The sequence below is a fragment of the Orbicella franksi genome, chromosome 15 (genome assembly GCF_964199315.1).
Source record: "Orbicella franksi chromosome 15, jaOrbFran1.1, whole genome shotgun sequence".
Taxonomy (NCBI): domain Eukaryota; kingdom Metazoa; phylum Cnidaria; class Anthozoa; order Scleractinia; family Merulinidae; genus Orbicella; species Orbicella franksi.
Window position 1 is genome coordinate 15,764,353 of NC_138159.1, and position 21,670 is coordinate 15,786,022.

A 21,670-nucleotide genomic window follows, 5' to 3' on the forward strand; every position below is an offset into this window, starting at 1 on the left:
AGTTAGAACCACCTTGTACAGCACAATAAACAGTACCACATGAAAGTACTGCTCAATAGCTTTAATTTGAATGGTCACACACTAGGGTTCCGTCCACGAACTTAAACGTCAGAAAAACCATATGAAAGTGCTGCTCAATAGCTTTCATTTGAGTGGTCTCACACCATGATTTTATCCACAGACTTAGAAGTTAGAACCACCTTGTACAGCATAATAAACAGTACCACATGAAAGTACTGCTCAATAACTTTCGTTTGAATAGTCACACACTAGGGTTTTATCCATTAGAATCACCTTATACAACATAATGCTCAGTTTTATTTGTTGCTCAATGTATTAGGGATACTCGGAGAGAATTGTGTTTGCAGAATTTGTGAAAAGGTAAGTTGACTGTAACTGAATGTGGTGGTTAAGTTTTTAAGAATGGTTTCCTAAATTGGACAAATATCTTATTTGCAGTTACAAATCAATAAGCAAAGAAAGGTCTTACGTCAACGGTATTTGAGGGTCTGGGCAGATGTAGGGGGTGGGGGGGGGGGTCGGGGGGGTTCGGTCGAACCCCCTAAATTTAAAAAATGAGACATTATACCATGCTGACTTGGCCCCAGAATGCCGGAAATCCCACTTCTGAGGGCCCCCGCAGCCCGGTCTGTATCTTGAATCCCCTTCTCTAAAATCCTGTATCCGAACTAGTGCGTGTAACCTTTCGATGATGGGAAAAAAAAAAAATACTGGCTTTCCCACTGGGTTATGTAGACTGTAGGAGCTGTTTTTGTTGGTTTTGTTTTTCTGTTTGTTTTGTTTTGGTTGTGTCTGTCTGTCAGTATTTAACCAATTACTGCAGCAATATAGAGTGGTTTTCATTTGAGTGTTGCGAAGTAATTGGTTTTGCACTTACTACGCTACACGATTGGCTAAAAAAACTCGCGCCAATTTTTCATCCAATCGGAAGTAAAACTAAAACCAATCATGACTCGTTTGCACGCGTTTTCCCGCGCTTCTCTTCAGCTACATGTAATTACTTCGAGTTTTGATTGGTTCACTGTATTATCTGTGTCCTTTGTGATTTGCTGGAGTGTTAACTTTGGTTTTGGTTTTACGACACCCAGTTGAAAACCGCCGCAATCAGATGAAGAATAAGAAAAAGCCGGCTGCATAATATGTCTGAAGCGATTTGTCATAACTCAGTTTTTGTAGGTTTCCTTCTCTATTTGTGTCTTCTTTCACTCTCGTCTAAATCTCTTTTTGTTTTCTTTCTTGGCTCCCTCAGGTACCAAATACTCGCTTACCCTCTTCACAAGAAAATCCCTGGCGATGCCACGACCTGTAGTAAAATTTTAACAAAAAGTAAGCTAGAGAACTGGCTCATTGGTCGAACCAAAGTGTTTCTCAAGTACTACCACGTGGAGGAACTCGCCAGACTTCTTGAGATACACAGGAGAAAGGTCGTCACTTTACAGACAGGTTGGTTTGTGTTACAAGCTCGTGTTTGTCACTTTTGTGACAAAGCAAGCTCTGCTATTTTAAAATTACTTTCCTTCTTCGCCATCGTTAGTTATCCTCATCTCATAATAGGCCATTTCTGGGTTACCTTGTGTCTTTGTTTGTAAGCGAGTCCTCGTAAAAAAAACCTTTCATATGAAAATGATTTTGATTTGCATGAAAATGAACTTGTAGGGGGAACACATTTTGATATGAATGGTTTTGCACGAAGACTTTTTTTCACAGAGAGGCACAAGGCAACTCGGAAACGGCCTACCGGTCGAGATTGAGACAGTTCTACTAATCAAACCATTTAATTATTTTTATTCCCAATAAGAAAAGTTAAGGTAAAACTTGTTCCTAACCTGGGGATCGAAACAACCTGCGCGAGCTCTGAATTCTGTGGCATGAATCCCTGGGAATGTTTCTACTCTTCCCGGGATGGGATGCTAATCCATCGCAGGGTTACCCCCAGCATTAATCCATTTATGCACCTGGCTGGAGAGAGACACTGTGAGAGTTGAGTGTCTCATCCAAGAACACAACACAGTGAACCCAGTCAGGCCCAGACCTGGGCCCCTGAAGCCGAGAATCTGACGCACGATAGATGTCGAAGTTGTGGTCCCTTTCAATCTCTGTTGTCGTTTAGTGAATAGTTTACTAGAAAATTATTCCTTTTCCCGCAGTTATAAGAGGCTGGTTAGTGCGAAGACGGTACGCAATTCTGAAACAAGAAAGGCAACAAGCGGCAATCGTCATTCAAAAACGTAAGTAAATTACCCAAGGTCCTATGAATAACAGATTATTATTGAAAGTTAAATGCCGCTGCTGTTTCTCTTGGACCGTTTTGATCAAAGGCTTCTGTGAGCCAACGTGTGCACGATGAAGGGAGGGCCTGTGGCATCTTGACTTACCTTCTACTTCAGTTATGAGCTACAAACTAATGGATACTACTAGTGGAAAGAAAGCTTGATGAAATAAGCAAGACTGCTGAAATCTTTGAGGCTACTGACGTTTGAGAGTGAGATTTTCGGTGTTAAATGTTTGAAAAATAAAGAAGATCTCTCTGGAAAGAAGTTGTTGGAATAAAGAAACTGTCTTGCATGCAAATCCTGCAAAATCTTGTAATTTTACTATTTTTGGGGAAATATTTTACTTTTAAGGCGAGAGTATAAACCAAGCGCTCCACTTCCACTCAGTAAACTTATTTACTCTCCTTTGCCTGGTTCGTGGCAGATTCGCGTGGTTACCTAGCCCGGAAGCGTTTTCAACAGGAAGTGAAAAAGAAGAGGAAAGAAAAACGACTCAAGAGCGCCATCAAAATTCAAACAGGTAATATTAGTCTTTCCCAGTTTTTTCTGAAAAGTATAAATGCTACATAAAGGTTCTTCCTTCTGAGAGATTATAACGAATTCCTCTCTACAATGACCCGGCCAATTTTTTTCAGTTCTTATACACGAGCTGTTCCGCGTGGCACATCTTGAAAAGTTTAGCTTGCACTTTTTATTTTATTTATGTAGCTAAACGATTCACAATTCTTTTAAATCTTTTCCATTCTTTCTCTTTACATCACCAATACTCTTACAAGTAGAGAATAAAAAAATCATCAACTTTTATTGTCTTGATGAAAAACCAAATTCTCAGAACTCACATTGCTATAAATGTATGATGACCTGTAAGGAGAATTACAATTTTGATCTTATGACTGAAAAGGTTCATCGAGCGAGACTTGGATTTATTTCTCTTCACAGTTGTACGTGGTTATCTTGTGAGGAGACGTTACCAGCGCATGCGTCGTTTGAAACACAAGAGCGCGACCACAATTCAAGCAGGTGAATAGAAGTCTGTCCACAGACATTCATTTTTTCTGCGAGTTTCGAGGTCGCGAGTGATGCGCGCGCGCGAGCGATGCGAGTGCGCGAGAGCGGTGGGGAAGCGGGCGCAATTCTTGTCGTTCTCCAGGGCCACCTCCTTGCGTTTGGTCTTTTTTAAATTCCCTGCGGTTAATTCTTTTGCTTGCGATCTCGACGCAAGACAAAACAGAGAGTCTGTGGACAGGCTAGGTAAATGGATATTATGGTGTAAAGGTGGCTTCAGATCAGATACTGCTTTAGCTTAGCGATAAGCCGCAAGAACATCTGCCATTATTATCACAGAGCTTACTGTAGAACTTTGTGAAGCTTATATTGGGAAGTTACGGTGTTTCTTACAAGCAGTAAGTTGGATTTTGGATCCTTTTTCTAAATAAAGCTGTAGTTAATTTTTTTTCAGTAAAACTGACCAGTACACAAACTGGGCGCTAACAAACCTGTCGTGGTGAATCTATTGGAAATCGCGTAAAATCTCAAATCTTGTGATTTTATTGTTTTGTAGTAAAGTTTCGTAATCTCCTTTCGCATTCCATTTGCTTCTACCTTTAAATAAACTAGAAAAGATCTGGTGCTTGGCTAGAACATGTCGGAAAATAACTAATTTGTTGTTTTCCGACATTTGTCTAGTCAAGCACCGGGCTTCTTCTAGTTTGAATACGTTTTTCTGAACTCATTTTGTCTTCTGTCACAGCTTATCGTGGTTACCGTGTAAGAAGAAATATGGCAGTCATTAGAAGGAGACAGAAGAGAGCGAAAGAGAAACAAAGTAAGACGTCACATTTCTCGGTGTCACAGCAACGCTTAGAAAACACTTCATCCAAAATGGTTTCTGCATGGAAGGGCTTAACCCAGCCTCTGCGCAAACGTGTTTATGGCTTGTCACGCAAACCTTCTTATAGGACCGTCACACGCTCCTTACCATTGTGAAAAGCGCAAAATGTAATTTGTGGTAATCCCAAATTAGCATAAATTACCATTTTACCGGCACAGAGCAGAGGGTTGGGAACGGGTTCGAGGTGCGTAGTGTTCAACGGGATTAGAGTTTGAAATTAGTTGCCGTTAGCAGGATAAGACATTCTACAGTCAACCTTCGCCGTGTACAGTTGTAAAGCTCCTTTTTCCTTTTTCTTGGTCATGCTCGAATGTTACTCTCCGATTGTTCATATTTCTTGACGTCGCTGTAATTTACTATCTTTGTGTACACCACGTTTAATTAGGATATCCTAAAACCCCAAGGGAGGCACCACTGCCTTGGTCGGGGAGACACTTTCCTCAATTTTTACACCTGCTGGTTTTTCGGGGTTTTCGTGTTCGGCTTTGGTGCACTTAGACGGGCTGCTTAGAGAGGCTATAGGGAGGGCCTGGAGCTGAGGTTTTGCTAAGTCAGCTCTTAGTTTCGTTTGCTCGCCCCACCTCGTCCCGCGTGGACGCGCTGTTGAATGACTGCTGTCTACTATAACATTGGTGGAGTTTGTAATTCGCATTCTGTGAAGCATTGTATGAATTTTTTTTTTCAACAGGGGCCAAAGTAAGAGCAGCAGTTCAAATTCAGTCCAGTAAGTAATATTGTAGAAAACCATTAGGAAATCTTGCACAAATTTGTTACAATGTGACTAGTTTACCGGCTGTTACTTCCACACATGCCACATGTTACTTTCTTTCTTTTTTGTGCAACAAATTCAAATTCCTCCTACAGGCAATGGATCAGACATTCAATAATTGCAGTTGCTTCTGCAAACTGAGTTTTCTTTCTATTTTCAGATTATCGCGGTTACAAGGCCCGCAAGGATGTTTCCAAGCTCAAAACGATAGCAGCAAAAATGGAAACCAAAAGGGTTTACTTCTTGCAGCAGGTAAGAATTTTGATAAACGTGTTTGAAAATGCTTCCTGTAGCAAGCAGAACTCACTTTTTTGGTGAATATTTTTTTCCTTCTATAAGGAACACTTTACAGTCAATGTACTCTGCTATTGAGGGATGTTCCGTTTGTACTTAAAACTTATTGAGTATGGCTATAACCGCAAGCTATTCTGGAACGAAAAGTCTATGACTTTGTTGTGGGTTTTGATAAAATGGGGCGCTAGTTTTAACGATTTTCAACTAGCAATCGCCCGTGTAGAATAAAGGAGCACCCACGACACTGGGCTCAAATAAAATTGCTTTGAAATTCTGCAAAATCTGTCTCGATTTCATCAAAGTTTTAGCAAATATGAATACACTGTATTTCCATTTTTCTTTTCAGATCGAGGATTCATCAGACGTGTTGCTAAGAGCTCAGAAGGGACACAAAAATGTACGAAAATTTATTTAGTATTTCTTTTTACAGTTGAATATCCTTGATACGACCACCCACCACTTTTAATTTGGGCCATGAAAATGTGGTTGTGTGAAAGGCTTGGTCTTATGAGGGACGGACCATTATTTTTTGAGAGGAAGGAGGGATGGATTGGGCAATGCCCCCCAAAATTCCTGCACAATAAAAACTGCTGAAAAAAACTGAAATCGTGCAAGGGGAGTCATGGGAATAAAAAATCCAGCAAGTGCTTTCTACCATCCAGGTCCTGTGTTTGACTTTGAAAAATAATTATTGCACAAGCTATTACCCACCAGAAACCTAAAGGTGAGAAAAACATATCATACCCCAGAAAATTGCCCAACGCCCCACCCTAAAAAATATTATAGTGCGTCCCTAACGAGGTTCTTATGATAACAAAAGACCAGACGAAAACGTTGCCATGATACCGTATTAGCGGGTGGAGAAAAGGTGGAGTTATACCTTATATATATTTGTGATAAACAGCTAGTTTCTCAACAGAAACCAGGTAAACCTAATGAGAACAACATATCTGATCACGCGACGGAGAGACAGAAGGGCTTTAAGATTTACCACCAGTACTGTTACTACGATGTTAGTTCTAAACAAGCTTTCGTCTGATTGCAGGTGGATCTCAAAAAGGGCGCTATCGTGATCAAAGGTTTGTTCACCTTGACCAATATGGTTTAAATCGATCTTCAGTCGTGTACACAGAGGCTGCTGACCAGTGAGATCGCGGCTCCTGAGAAAGCGCGTGTTTTAGCGCTCGCTGACAAAACTCAATGGTGTTAACCTCTGTTCAAAAAGGAAATGTTTGGCAACCAAACACGATCAGACATTGTTTGGCGACCAAACATGTTGATGCAGCACTGAGTGGCCAAGCCGTTTCAAACACGTCTGAACGAACAAAATGTTTTACAATGTTTGATCAAATGTTTGACTTCGTTCAAATTTTATTGAACGCGATCCAACACGGCCAAACAAGGTGTCCAAACGGGAAAATGACTGGTCAACAAACAATATTGGATCGTGTTATTTTTTCCCCTCAGTTTTTTTTAATTTGAATTTCACACCTTATTTACAAAGTACATTACTTATTGATCGTGTTTGATCGCCAAACATTTTCCATTTGGACAGGACTTCATACATTTTCCAGAGCAGCGAGAAGAGACAAAATTTCATTTTTGTACACGTAGATACTGTGGAATCAAGGGTTTTGTTTGGTTTTCCCGGCATTTTTCTTATCTACAGAAGGAAGACGTAAAGATCCTGAAGAGTTTTGGTCAACCTCTGGAGTAGGACGTTTGACAAACGATGATGAAGAAGCGCTGGCCTCACAGCAAGAGACACAGATGATCTTCTTTATACAACAGGTCAGCAGTTTACGACGACGCTCTCTTTGGCTTGTCACGCAATTTCCCTCGCTCTTTCATGTGGGCTCGTCATGCAAACCTTTACTTGACGTGTATGCTATCGTCAAGCAAGCTTTTCTTCATTTGAAGGAAAGATTGCGTTACAAGTGAGAATTCGTCTTGTCATGGAGCAGCTAGCCATTCTGTCTTTTTCTACTGTTTATTTCGTCTCGTACTAAAGACTACTATTGAGATCCTTAGCTTTTTCAGTGCTATTGATGTTGCTATCTATTTTCAAGGTAAATTCGTCCTGGAATAATCTGCTAGAACACACCAAAACACAACGACACTACAACTCCGAGCCACCGCCCAGTCCACCGGTAGGTTTTTTTTTTATATCAAGCGATAAATAATAGAGCTTTATGTTGCTTTTAATAATTCCTATTATTTTGATTTGGATTTAACGTTGTTTTCAAACTTGCTGCGCATCTTTCTGATGAGTTCGTTTTGAGAATTTTCGTTTTAGCTGCATCCTACTCTCTTCGCCATTGCTTTTACCTTGAGCCTGTAACCAGATTTAGTTCCGTCGCTAGAAGACTGGATTCGGATTGCAGAAAGTATTTGTTCTTCCCCCTTCCATAAATCCCCCCGCAATGACTGTGATTTCTTTGAATGAATATTTTACGCTCGTCTTGCACTTTGTGGAGTTTAAGAAAACCGCAAAGACAACGGCAACGGATACGTCGTTAAACAAAAGGTTTTTAAAATGAACAATACAATGGCTGTGCACGTGCATTATAATTCTTGGTACATTTCTTTGCCGTCCTCTGTAAAACAACAACGCGAAATGACCTAATTCTGCGTTGTCTGGAGAACGTGAACCACGACGGAAAATTGTATTAAAATTCACTGATGGTCATGTTTAGACTCCGCCGAGACCGGTCAAAGTACAAGTACTTCCTAAGGGACCACCGCAAAGTGGACGACACCACGACAGAGCCCCTGCTAGTAATGTCCCCAGAAGTCCACAACGAAGGAGCTTCGAAGTGCGGCCAAGTAAGTTACGGTTTATTAAGTAGTCTTGGTAGAAATATTTATTTTAAAAAGGTTGAAATGAAAACAAAAGTATTAGAGGAGGAGAGCAGAACAGAATGTGTAAACTGAATAGGATTGATAAGAGTCTCAGCGAGAATAGAAACCAAGCTTGGGGAGTTTGTGTGAGAGCGTGTTTTAAGCTGAGATTGGATCATTGTTGAATCCAGCAAGTTAATGTTGATTTTGACCTCTGCCAGTAATAATGAAAGTACGAACAACAACAGTAGCAATTTTTATTGTCGCCGGATTTTCTGACTGGTAACTTGCTGCTCTCTGGAAATGTTTACAGGAGAACTTGTGTTAGCGGAGATGCATAGCAAAGATTCCTCACGAAGCACCCGTAGTTACAGGTTTGTACAAATTTCTAGTTATAAGAGCGGCCTGTCTCTTTCCTCTTGTTACCGATGTGCTTTCTGATTCAACCAAGGGACGGACCGTTTTTTTTTTGAGGGGGGAGGGAGGTTCGGTAATTTTCAAATATATTCCTGCGCAGTAAAAACTGCTGAAAAAAAACAGATCGTTCCAGGAGAGCCATGGGGGAAGAATCGAGCAGTGTTTTCCACTACCCAGGTCTTGTGTTTGACTTTAAATATAATTCTCACACAAGCTTTTGCCCACCAAAAATAAATCATGCACAACCTAAAGATGAGAAAAGCATTCATGCACCAGGAAATTGCCCACCCCCCGCCCCACTCCTGCCCCTCAAAGCAATAATGGTCCGTCCCTAACCACTATACATCAAATGTAATTGGTTGTGCAAACAACTTGTGAGACCCTGATACGTTTATTGAAGAGAGAACCCACCACATGATCCTCTCTTGTATTTCAATGACTTTGTACTTAAAGAACACCTTTTTTCTCAAATATTCTACACTAGACATTTTAACCGTAAGTAATAAGCTGATTTTGAGGTCACTGTTTCATTCTTCAGGAAAGAGATCTGGTCTGCAGGAGATGAAACGTACTTTAAACATTTCGCGGTGAGTTTTGCTACCGTTATTTAAATGAATGTGGCGTTACCTCGAAGACACACTTAAGACATAACAGAACTGTCGTGGACGACATTAGATAAATGAATTTATTTGAACAAGTTGTTCAACCATTATTCAGTTGACTAAGTTTGTCTCGTCATACTGGCCAGCTCTCTACAATGGCCTGGGTTCTTTTAGTCGTGACCTTAAGTTTAGGGTTTTCTTGAAACCTCTGTACAACGGATAGCTTATTCCGCACAGGATTAAGGTTGTAAATCGTGTAAACTGTACCTTAATTTGGGAAGACGACGATCGAGCTCTCATACAGAAACAATGGGAGGGCATTGTATGTCGTCGTTAGTGCTCTCCAAAAATAAAATAAAATAAATAAAACCCATAATTTGGACATTTCACGACAAATGATACGTTGTGTTGAAAGTTAATCTTGTATTCAGTTGAAAATAAATTTTTTTCTTTGTCTTTTCAGGATGACAGGCTGAAAAAGGAATCTAAAGGTAAAACAGGTTAATTTTAATACCTGTGTAAAGCGGGTTAAAGTTGAAAGATAATCGCCTTTGAATAAGACTCCCCAGTTAGTAAAGGGTACAACCTTAAACGTTCAGAATTAGAATGAAGCTCATCATCTTCAGTACGAACAATCCATGCTGTTGTTTTGTTGCAGATCAAGAGCGCCGTGTCCGAAATATGCTGTCTATTGTTGTAGGAAAACCCTCTGACACTGCTGAGCGGACAGAGAGTCCTCCAAAAGAAACGGCAAAACCAACACCTGTAGTGGCAAAGGCCAGGTAGGATATTCAAAATGTCTGTGTATTATTATGCTGTACAAGGTGGTTCTAACTTTAAAGTCTGCGGATGAAACCCTAGTGTGTGACCATTCAAATGAAAGCTATTGAGCAGTACTTTCATGTGGTACTGTTTATTATGCTATACAAGGTGGTTCTAACTTTTAAGTCTGCGGATGAAACCCTAGTCACTAGTGTGTGACCATTCAAATGAAAGTTATTGAGCAATACTTTCATGTGGTACTGTTTATTATGCTGTACAGGGTGGTTCTAACTTTTAAGTCTGTGAATGAAGCCCTAGTCAGTAGTGTGTGACCATTCAAATGAAAGCTATTGAGCAGTACTTTCATGTGGTACTGTTTGTTATGCTGTGCAAGGTGGTTCTAACTTAAAGATCTGTGGATGAAATCCTCAGTAGTGTGTGGCCATTCAAATGAAAGCTATTGAGCAGTACTTTCATGTGGTACTGTTTATTATGCTGTGCAAGGTGGTTCTAACTTAAAGATCTGTGGATGAAATCCTCAGTAGTGTGTGGCCATTCAAATGAAAGCTATTGAGCAGTACTTTCATGTGGTACTGTTTATTATGCTGTGCAAGGTGGTTCTAACTGTAAGATCTGTGAATGAAATCCTCAGTAGTGTGTGGCCATTCAAATGAAAGCTATTGAGCAGTACTTTCATGTGGTACTGTTTATTATGCTGTGCAAGGTGGTTCTACCTTTAAGGTCTGTGGATGAAACCTCAGTAGTGTGTGGCCATTCAAATGAAAGCTATTGAGCAGTACTTTCATGTGGTACTGTTTGTTATGCTGTGCAAGGTGGTTCTAACTTTAAGATCTGTAGATGAAATCCTCAGTAGTGTGTGGCCATTCAAATGAAAGCTATTGAGCAGTACTTTGAGCAGGTGTTGTTTATGATTATGCCTGATTTTTGTACAGAAATTTCTTTGAGAATCAAGCAAAACCACCAGAACCAAAACCTGTCGTGAGAAGGACAAAGACCAATGAATGGAAACCAAAACCAGCGCCACAGGAACCCCCCAAGAAGCCAGCATCACCACCTGTTTTACAAGAAAAACCTGTTCGTGAAAAACCGAAACCAAAGGAGCCTCGAAATCAAGCAGATCTAGTCAGGCTTGCTCTGGCTCAACAGGAAAGACCACGCTCATCTTCTGAGCCCGTCCAAGAATTGGTAAGGAAAATAGATTCTATCTAATTGTCTCTCGAACAACTCGGAAAACAACGGCTCGCCGTACGTTTGGGCTAACAGCTCTTTGGATCGTTACGGTTTTGGAATTTTGTTATCCTTTGGACAACAGAGCTTTAAAGCCTGACACTTAATGTTGTCATGGATGTCACACACGATGTCACAGTTTTTCACTGCACAGACCGACCCTAAGCCTGTAAATAACTTATTTATTTTATTCTTCTCTCTCATATCACTTTTAAAATTATTGACCTTTTCCCACACACACATCGCGCGCGCGTTACCGTGACCTTGGTCAGAGATAGGAAAATGCGGACAGCGCTAAGGACCAATCAGATTGCAGGATTCGTTGCCGTGCCCTCTTAGAGAAAAATAAACCTCAGTCTTCTCTTTATTTTCTTTCAGCCTCGTATTCCTCCTCCAGACTACAAGCTTCCTCCAGACTACAAGCTTCCTCCAGAAAAACTCGGCTATTTACGTCACGTGACCCCAGGACCCAAACAAGTGATGCCGGACAATTTTCACGTAGAAAGCATTCATCTAAGACACGCTTATCGACCCAGTTCCTCTCAATCTGAGGTACCGCGCTACGCTCACTTACTGCGGAAGACTGGAAGGAGAGGAGAACTGGGGATAGAAGATGACGAGGAGAGTGACGTCACACGAATATGCTTTAATGTGCCTTTGGTCGGTGTGACGTGAGAGCAAACGACTGTGTTTTGCCCTTTGCATTTAAATCTGAGATGAGTAGTGGGACACTGAAGTTCAGATTAGAAACGTAAAGGGGACTAGAAACTAATTGAGCCGTATCTAAAACAGACCGAGTAAAATATAGGGCTTGTCCTTACCCAGTCCTTTGCCAACATAAAAAGAACGCTGACCAATCGTAGTCGTGTTGTTAACAGGATTTTTCATTCCTCGTCGGCTACATTGTGAATTCATTTGGACTTAGAAGTGTCACAATTACTTCGAAATCGAATTTTGATGCAATATGCACACGTTATTTGTGATTCATATTTAATATGCACGGTTTATAACTTAAGTCCAGATAAGTGTTTTTTATATAGTGGTAGAGTTCGTACGCAATTTATTTAATATCCTTGCAGAAAATTGCTGAAACGACAAATTGTTATATTTCGAATTATTTACTGCCTGCGGATAGTACTTAGAAGTTTTTATAAATTGAGACCGTTGAACGGTGGCCGGGGTCTTATTTAACAGCGATTAAAACTTGACTTCTCTTTACATTCGTGAACTCATTGACAAGCAGTCATGTGTTGAGAATATTACAGATCGTCAAATATGGAATAGTCGTGATGTGTCTGTAAGTTCTCAAATTAACTTGACAAGAAAAGTAAGGCAATAAGTTAAGGTTACCGCATGCCATGTCTAAGCCATATAGCGCGTCCAATTTAAACTGTAGATTCCTAAACCCCTATATTAAATTATAGCTTATATAGCTGGCTATCAAACTATACCTACCTATCACATTTAGAGGTCAAAAGAAAATTCGGCATTTCATTTTATTTCAAAATTCTTGGTATAGTTTGATAGCCAGCTCCATAAGCTTCAATTTGGTATAGGAAACGTTCGGAAGATTTGGTAGTTCGAGATTAGAAACAAAAAGGTTTCAATGCGAAAAAGGCCTAGATAAGTTGTCTTTATTTAAATATATATTTGATAAAACGTGTAGTTATAAATTTGTTTAAACCATTTATTTTCGCCTGGGCGATATTTCAATCTGTTTATATATATCTACAGTGCACTTGATGCGTTTTTGTAAAAAAAAAATTTTTATAATGAGCTGGCTCACACTAAAACTCTAAAAGTAAACTTTAAATCTTTTCTTTAATAAAAAGCACGTTCAAAACAGGTCGTTGAAAGTGTCCTTTTGCGATTGAAAAAAATCAGACCTGTAAGCAGTCATATTTTCTATTTCCTTCAAGATGTTGAATTCCAGTGAATCAATAAATACGATAATTATTATATGTGAAGTTGTCTCAGCTTACTTTTAAGGTCATTCCCCAGTATTGCATTGCGCATCCTTACTGCGTATAATTTATGGCGTCATTAGCGCGCGTTCGTGTACGTGCACATTGAAAACATGGCGGATTTGCCTTGATATTGTGTTCTGTCAGTTGAAAAATGGCTATAGCTCACTAACGAGCTCGGGCACCCCAATTTTTTTTCCAGTCATTTTAATCAACTAATCATTAGCTTTGAGTGAGAAAAGACTGATCTGATTTCTATGGTTGAAAATTGAATAAATAAGGAAAATAGCAGCTGCACTGTAGTCTTTTCTATTTTGCAGTTTCATAGCCGTGGCAAGCAATTTGGTTGCAATATTTTCACAAGGATTCAGCTTTCTGTCAAAATCAAACATAAAAAGTTTATTTGTGACTGACACAAGTATTGACTGTAGTTTGAGGCGTGTTTTCATGAGTCTGGGCTCACAAAGAGTACAATAACTTGGAATGCGTTATAGTAATAAACATTAAATAACGCGAAAATGGGACATTTTCAATGCCTCACTGCTCCTTAACGAGCATGGGCACCCCCTTTTTTATTTTATAATTAAAGTTCTCATTGCCTTTCCACTGAATGAGTAAGAAAAAAATTCTAACGTCAGGTAAAAAAATAACTGCCAAAAATTTTTACTTACCCTTTTACTCGTGACCTGAACCTAACCACTCCTAGAAGATGCACGCTAAAAAGACTTTTTGTCAACTCTGATCCAAGATGTACATTTTTGCCAAGAAACACATATCAAATTGTTCCTTTATTTAAGAAGATGCAATGTATCTATTGAGACTTTTCAATATTAACTCCATGTGTTTGGCCACTGATACCCCGAAACGTAGCGGCATTCAGAAAAAGAAAAACGCACTTAATGGGTACCATTGCCGGCACGGATTTTGATGCACCTTACAAGTTATGACATCTTATGACTCTTGCTTACGGGGATACGTTTTCAGTAAGTTCCTCCACAATATAACATATACATGATCCCATTGTTAAAACGTAACCCTGTGGAAGCACTAATGCAAAGGTTTTAGTTAGAAATCAAGAAGTTTTAGCAACTGAGAATCATGTGGTCTCAGAACCTCCTTTTCCTCGCGCCAAGGCCCCGCGGCTAAGAAAGACAGGCGGTCCTGGGACTCAAATTGAATTTGCATTGCCGTTAATTTTCAGCACCCTTGCACGAGGTCACCTCTTCCTTCGAACCTTTGCCTAATACCGAGTTTACATTACAAGAAATGATCCCAAACGTGTTCCAGACACAAACTCTTGCTGGTGAAATAAACTGGAGGGAAATGCGCTTACTTATTCCGGGCTTATTCAAGAGCCAGAAACAGCAAGCGACCTCAAGATGTAAGTATTGTCTTTTACCATCCTCAGCATGTAAGGTTACATTTAATGAAAACTTTATGTGTTATTGCTACTTTTGATTACTTAATTGGATGAAAAGACGTTTACATGCTTTGAGACATTTAGTTAGCCAAAATAAATCGATAAATTAATGAATAGTGGACTAGCCTGTCCTTATGTTGACTTTATTTATTTTTGACTTACGCTTTTTTGGTCTGTATTAGACTTACGATTGATTAATTGATCGATTGTTTGAACATTGTGGAAATCATGTTGCAAAAAGCAGGCAATACATCGCTTACTAACTGTGTGTATTGTATTGTAATTTATTTTTATTATTTATTTATCAGGTAAAACATGGAGCACATGAACATAACGTGACGGCCCTAGAGTACTAAAAGGCCAATGGTGGATGGCATATACCCGGGGGGGGGGGGGGGGGGGCAGGAGAGACTTACATATAAAAAGGACAGAGGTACTCGTTGTACCTTTTAGGAGTTAAAAAAGCAGTTTTAGTACCTCCAAGGGTGTTCAGCGTCAAAAGGTCCACAGCAGGAGCTTTTGCAGTACCTTTTAGGGTATTAAGCTGAAAAAATATGACAGGTGATAATGTGTTGTTTTAGAATTGGAGCTTCTAAGGGGTAAAAAAATTTCAAGCCATGCCCACAAAGCAGGATCTTGGTAGCTCTTAGGGGTTATTCTCAAAATTTCTGACAAGCACCCCCGTCCTTTTTACATGGGAGTCACCCCCTACTTCCGGGGCCAGATAAAGCTATTGAAAAGGTAATTTTCTGTGTATATATAGAAGTTAGCAAATGTACATGACAGTTACAAGTACTGTATGTAGTATCAGTTGGAATTCTTTCTGTTAAGAATTGATGAAGGGGATAGCACTGTTATTGAATATGACACCATTATCTTAGTGTAGAGATTTCAGGACTCCTGTATTACAACCGCTAACCTTATCTTGATGTAAATGTTGAATGTCGTCCTTCAGTAGCATATTGGATGTTCTAGGTTTCTTTTTGGTGGGGCTAATCTACTGTGTTTAGTAAAGGCAAGTCAATGATTCCATTGATTGGCAAAAGCTTGAAAAAGACTTGGCTAAATATTGTTAGTTTGGGGTCTCATTCAAAAGAACACTAGATTATCTTGATGTGTTGAGAAGATTGAACAGTGACCATATTCACCTGGAGAATGTAACGTGTCATGTGAATGCTAAGTGTACCAGGTAAAACTGCCGTTCAGTTTATCACTTTTATTAAAACAGTGTTTTTATCCATTTTCAGTGTTGCTTGTATTAACTTCTATTCAAAAGTGAACAGCAAGGGATAGGTCTTTCACCAAAATATTTTCATTTATTATCAGGCAAACAAGATCGAAGCAAACAACAACATACATGTAGGACAACTGCTGTAAGATCACTGGAGGAGTCAGATACTGCTAGACCAGGTCAGTGTATATTTCTGTTTGCAAGTGTAACTTTTCCTACATTTTTATATAATATTATTGCTACTGTTATTAGTGGTTTTTCCATCAGTTAAATTTACAATGCTAAATATAACAACAGTAGCAAATTGTAAGTAATTCAGCAATATGTTTGTATATCTTTCAGGGCAAACAAGAAACACAAGACGCCAAAAGATCAGTGGAGGAAGTGAAATACATCAGACATGGCAGGTCAGCTGAAGTTTTTGTTTTCTAGTGTCAGTTGACCAGTGTATCACTATAATTTTAATCTCTTTGAAGGACAGGTACAGCGTACCATTATAGGTTGGAGTTTAGTCTTGAGAAATTTGGTTGAATGACACTTATTGGTGTCAAGATAATTTGGGATCATCCATACCTTTCTCAATTAGACAAAAAGAGCTGGAAGTTTTTTTTTTTTTTGCAAGGATTTATCACCTGAAACTGGTGCTTCTTTGTCTCACTACAAGCAATTAATGTGTAGATCTAGTCAATTTTTAAAATTTCTTTCTCCTGAGGTTTGAAAATGTTGGCCCTTTTAAACTTAAAAAAGACCTTGAAATGCCCAGAGAGGCACAAAATAATCATGAATTCTCCCCAGTTATTGCAATATTTTGGGGGTGTAAGTTTTCAAAATTTGTTAACTGTACAATATTTCCTAGTTGCTGATTTGCTTTATTCTCATCACTTCTCTGCTTGATAGAGAAGTGAAATAATTTGTAAGGAGAAAATTATTGACAACTGACAGATGATTCCAAATTTTAACTGGCAATTCATGTTATCATCGCAACATGTGTTCTGACCACTGAAAGTTGATGCCAAATTTTAAGTGACAAATCAGGTTTTGATCTCAACATCCTTACACACTGACAGATGATGCCTATTTTAACGTGTAACTGACAAGATATGTTTTGATCTCCAAATCGTTCTTGAAAAATGACAGATGCTTATAAATTTTAACTGACAAATCATGTTTCTATCACAACATCCGTACTGACAAAATTCTCTATTACATAATTTTGGTGTACAAATTATCCTCTTTAAGTTATTGTTTGGAAGGACAAAAAGATACTGCTAAAACTGAGCGTGCACAAAACCGTCATTCGAGGATGGAAATTACTTGTATGACCTTGAAACCAAACCTTTTAGTTTAAAAAAATTGTGTGATTGTCTCAAAAGCTGTATACTACATTGTTGCATGGGCTTGAAACTTCCTATCTACAAGTTTTTTTTTCAAGTTTTCCTTTAGAGAACTTTTCCAGCTACCAGAAAATGTAATGTGAACCAACAAAATAACACGCACGATTAGGCAAAAATGGTGTCAGATTGGCCCATCATGATCTTTTTTGCGAGCATGGTGACATTTCTTTTTTTATGTTATTTCTTTGAAACAATGCTTGGTAGCGGACATTCAGGGAAAGTTTCAAAAAAAATTGTTTGACATCATTTATTTCTAAGGAATCACCCTAAATTATGCAGTTCATGTTTTCTCTCATTATGTTTTCCTATAGCTTACATTAATGCCTCCAAACAGTTGTAATTGAGAAATCATGTTTTAATGTGAGCATTCTTATCGACAGTCATCAATTGACTCCAAATTTTACCAGCTAATCATGCTATCATACTATCTCGGCATCCTTCTTACATCCAACAGATGACCTCAAATTTTGACTGAAAAAAACAACAACGAATCTAAACATGTTTCTTGTAACAACTGATGGCTCACTGAAATCAAGGAAAAAGCAGAGCTTTCTTTACATATTCCTGAATGAGAAAATAAGATTTTTTGCTGAAAAGTTTGTTTGCATGTTCATTGAAAGAGAAACTGGTTGGCAAATATCAGCTGAACTGTGTAATTAGAACTAGGTAATTACTGATTTTCTTTTTCAAATTAGAGCTGAAATTTGTTGGAATATTTTCAAGTATTTTGGACTTATCTTAGTTTTCTTTGAAGTCTTCTTGTTGTCACCAGAACGTTTTGTTTTACAAGGTTGGCAGAGCAACAGTAAATTGAGAGAGTACATTTATTTCAAATATTCCAGTCACAAAAGGGAAGCTTTCAATGGTTATTGTTGCAGAGGCTGGCTAATCTTCACTTGTTGTTGTTTAAACAACAACATCAATAACAACAGCAGCAGCAACAGTAGCAGCAAAAACAGTAAATTGTTGAATCAAATATTTGTGTCACATTGCCATTAATTTTACTACTGGCATTTCTATTGATGGATTCGAAAGCCTGTGCTATAGTGTACTAACCAGTCTGCAAATTCCACTTTTTTTTTCTTCTCTGTTTAAAGAGCAATGATAATCATGAATTACGTCAAAGCCATTATCAATTTAATAGCTACTGTAAATTAATGTTGAGGTTTTCTGATCCCATTAGCTTACAAAAGTCATCAAAATCCAATTTCTGCTGATAAAATCAGTACATTGTCGAGCAAACAGGTGATGAGAATAAAGACAACCATCAATATGGGATAGGATGGAGAAAGCTTTGTGTAGTTGTAAATAAAGTGCAAATGCAGCACAAATACATTACAAAGCTCAGTGTGACACATATCAAACAATTTTTTTTTCTTTCTTTCTTTCAGGATTTCTCAGTGACCAGACGATTGAGGAAAGATAAAGGCAAAGACAAGACACGACACGACACTGGAGGCAACATTAAGAAGTTAGGACACTTGAGACAGACATACATGAAGTAGCAAGGGACCAAAGTAAGACTGCTTGAGAGATTTTTTTCGAACCGAAAATAGGACTAATCAGATAGTTTTTGTTCGTGGACTAAACGTTAGGATCGGCGATGTTTTCTTCCAAATTAACTAGAATGCGAAGGCTATCGATAAAAAATGAACTGGCCCGAAAAAGGATTTACAGTTAGGGTTTGTGGAAAATGTTTCGTCAGGTTTGTTTCACAGTTTTAAATCCAGTTTTATTTTTTTTTTTTTGTCTTTCACGATGCGAGAGCTTCGTGGATTGTGTGACTGATGCGTACGTGACTCTTGAAAATCAGTGGTGTTACGTTACACTAGCGGCCGTTGAGACTGTGTTAATAAGACTTTGTGCGGGAATTTCAAAACACGGCTTTGCAACAGGAGATTCAAGTGTTAATTTAGCAAATAAAGATTGTGAAGTGCCTTTTGATATTTTGTTGACTTGTTTAGGCAAGGCAGCAGGGTACCAAACGAAACTTTATTTTCTTTATTTTCTGAGTTACCAGTTCAAATACGGCAACATTTCCTGCTTTTGAATAATTCCCGTTCTAAACTTTTTAACATATTCTGTACGGTCGTTGGTGTAACGTAACACCACTGTTGTTCAATAGTCACGTACGTTTCTATCGTATAATTCACCGAGTTCTCGTATCGTGAGCTTCGTAAGTCGTTGATTTTCTTTGAGAAGCAAATTTTTATAGTTAGCCTTCGTGTTTAGAATAACAACTTTTTGCTAGTTTTCTTTCACGGACCAAAATTTTGTACAAAATCAATTTCTCTTGTTTATTAAATGTTTTCTAAACATTGTCTTGGCTGCCTAAATTTACTCTTAGGGTAACCCATGTTAAAATTTTTAATTTTCCCGCCAAAAAACTTAGAAAAAATACAGGCGCCTAAAATACGCATGCGCCGTTTTTTTTCAATTTTTTTCCTGGGGCTATTTTCAATTACTGTATTGTCACACTTTTGTTAACTTTTCATAGTCAATCCTCGTTGAAAATTTTTATTTTCCTGCCAAAAAACTTAGAAAAAATACGGGCGCCTAAAATACGTATGCGCCGTTCTTTTTTTTTAATTTTTTCCTGATAATATTTTTTAATTACTGTGTATTACTCTAAAGTATTATTCGCTCAATAAAAGTAATAAATCCAACGCTTCAACTTGTTTTGTCTTCTTTTGTTTCTTTTATTGACGTTAAATAACTTAAATTAAATAATGACAAATCAATAAGTCACAAGTTTTCTTTAATTAGTTTATTGAAATTCAATAAAATTAATTACAAAGGTGTCAGTATAAAAATTTGCCTTATATATACTAAGACTTTTGGCGGGAAAATTTGAAAAAATTTGCACAGCATTCCCCCTGACAACTTTTTTGCCAAAAATTTAAAAGGGGTACCCCCTTGTATTTTTCCCGCCAAAAAAAAAATTCAACATATACAATCTTCAACACAAACTAACGAAAAAAATTTGATTCCAATAATTCGAGTTTTTCCGAAAACTAAGATTTTGAATCCAGTGAATATTTGTTTGTGTTCAAGATGGTATATTCCATGATGATAACTTGTTGAATAGTCAGCCGTAAAACGACGAGCAGCTAGAAATCCATGTACAGAAATGAGACGAGCCAGTTAAAATGTCTACAGCTGCAACATTTCTACACAACACTGAGAAGGTGAAAACATTTCTAAATCGAAATATTTAAGGAACTTTGTATAGCAGGGTAACTTGCGCCCCAACTACATAAACTCCCTTAACTATAGCGATTCTAAAATGTCGCCACCTTCTCAATGTTTTGCAGAAACGTTGCAGTTGCAGATATTTTAACTGGCCCTTCTCATTTCTGTATATAGATTTCTAGCTGCCCGTCATTCACAGCTTAACTATTTAACGTGATATCATCATGCAATATATTTCAAGAAGATAGCAAAGGCAAGCCATGAACCCGATTATCCCTACGAAATAATAAACAAAAAAACCGCGAAAGCTTCAATCTAGTCCGAGCGTTTGAAACATTTTAGAACTTCCGTCATCTTTAGCCGAGATAAAAAAGCAAAACCCGACAAATTATAGGCCGATTTTCTTTAAAACGCTTCTTTAAAAGTTCGTGGCTTGCTTCGTTATCTTCTAGAAATTACTTCCAGCCGGGTGTTAAAGATTCATGTCTGGTTATCAAGCTTCAAAATTTATCGCTATATATCTTATGGCTTCGGTTAATTATATATTTATGAAAACTTTGTCATTTGCAAACGAAAACAATGACATTTTGGAAGAATCAGGCAATTGAAATTACAGCGTTGATAAGGCAATAGAGCTAATAGCAAATGTGTGGTGAAGATTTGTCCGTAGCAAACCGTATCGATAAAATTTTAGAAGAATCAGACAATTGGAGTTACGTTCGTGAAAACAGATTGAATTAGTGAATGCAAACGATAGCGATAAAATTTCAAATCAGACAATTGGAGATAAGTGTTGAAAATCAAAGGTGTAATACTGAATACTTTTAGTAAAAAAAGTCTGAGTTGCGGACGAAAATAATATTGTTTCAGAACAATCAAACAATTGGAGCTACAAATTTTTGAAAAGCAAAATATCTATTCGTGAATATTTTTTGTCAAAATGTTTTTCAGTCCAGATAGTAGCTTTATCAATTTGGGATATTCAGACAATTGAAGCTACATCTCGCAAACTCAATATATCTGATATTACAAATGAAAGCCAAAACAATTTGAAAAATCAGAAAATTAGACCTGCATTTTCGGAAAGAGTTGCTTGATACCAGACATAATTCATTACAGCCTCGCTGAAAGTTAAATAAGAGGATATATTTGGTTTCTGATTGACCTCTCCCTTCCGGAAAAAAAAACAATATAAAAACGAACGTTTTCCGTACATAAATGTATAAAGAATATCGGCCGAAAAATTAATCTGGTATATTCAGAATACGAAGATCAATTTAGAAACCCAATATCCTCTTCTAGAATTATTTATTTGCAAGGTGGCTCTACATGTCAATACACATTAAACTTC

General features: G+C 38.0%; 1 protein-coding gene and 1 long non-coding RNA gene across 4 annotated transcripts in view; both read left to right on the forward strand.

Moving 5' to 3' along the window:
• The window catches only part of LOC145469389 (myosin-IIIb-like), a 41,994-nt gene extending 28,574 nt beyond the window's left edge, over positions 1–13,420 (forward strand). The window contains exons 32-50 of one of the 2 annotated variants that reach the window (XM_081453092.1): positions 341–381; positions 1,271–1,464; positions 2,169–2,249; positions 2,719–2,814; positions 3,234–3,314; positions 4,045–4,119; positions 4,874–4,909; positions 5,115–5,206; positions 5,595–5,645; positions 6,294–6,327; positions 6,918–7,039; positions 7,318–7,398; positions 7,945–8,074; positions 8,403–8,463; positions 9,045–9,093; positions 9,572–9,599; positions 9,767–9,890; positions 10,824–11,076; positions 11,497–13,420. In XM_081453092.1, coding sequence (XP_081309218.1) covers positions 341–381; positions 1,271–1,464; positions 2,169–2,249; positions 2,719–2,814; positions 3,234–3,314; positions 4,045–4,119; positions 4,874–4,909; positions 5,115–5,206; positions 5,595–5,645; positions 6,294–6,327; positions 6,918–7,039; positions 7,318–7,398; positions 7,945–8,074; positions 8,403–8,463; positions 9,045–9,093; positions 9,572–9,599; positions 9,767–9,890; positions 10,824–11,076; positions 11,497–11,793 — 1,926 coding nt within the window. In that variant the 3' untranslated portion in view covers positions 11,794–13,420. The remainder of the gene's footprint in view (positions 1–340; positions 382–1,270; positions 1,465–2,168; positions 2,250–2,718; positions 2,815–3,233; positions 3,315–4,044; positions 4,120–4,873; positions 4,910–5,114; positions 5,207–5,594; positions 5,646–6,293; positions 6,328–6,917; positions 7,040–7,317; positions 7,399–7,944; positions 8,075–8,402; positions 8,464–9,044; positions 9,094–9,571; positions 9,600–9,766; positions 9,891–10,823; positions 11,077–11,496) is intronic. The other variant, XM_081453093.1, reaches the window with a different exon arrangement.
• Positions 13,421–13,756: 336 nt separating this feature from the next.
• LOC145470306 (uncharacterized) lies at positions 13,757–19,789 on the forward strand. Of its 2 annotated transcripts, XR_014042477.1 has the most exons (5): positions 13,757–14,463; positions 14,811–15,243; positions 15,829–15,912; positions 16,076–16,140; positions 18,519–19,789. It is a non-coding gene; the product is annotated as an uncharacterized LOC145470306 (long non-coding RNA). The 2 variants fall into 2 exon arrangements; XR_014042476.1 differs by having other exon boundaries at positions 14,811–15,912.
• The last annotated feature ends 1,881 nt before the right edge of the window (positions 19,790–21,670 follow it).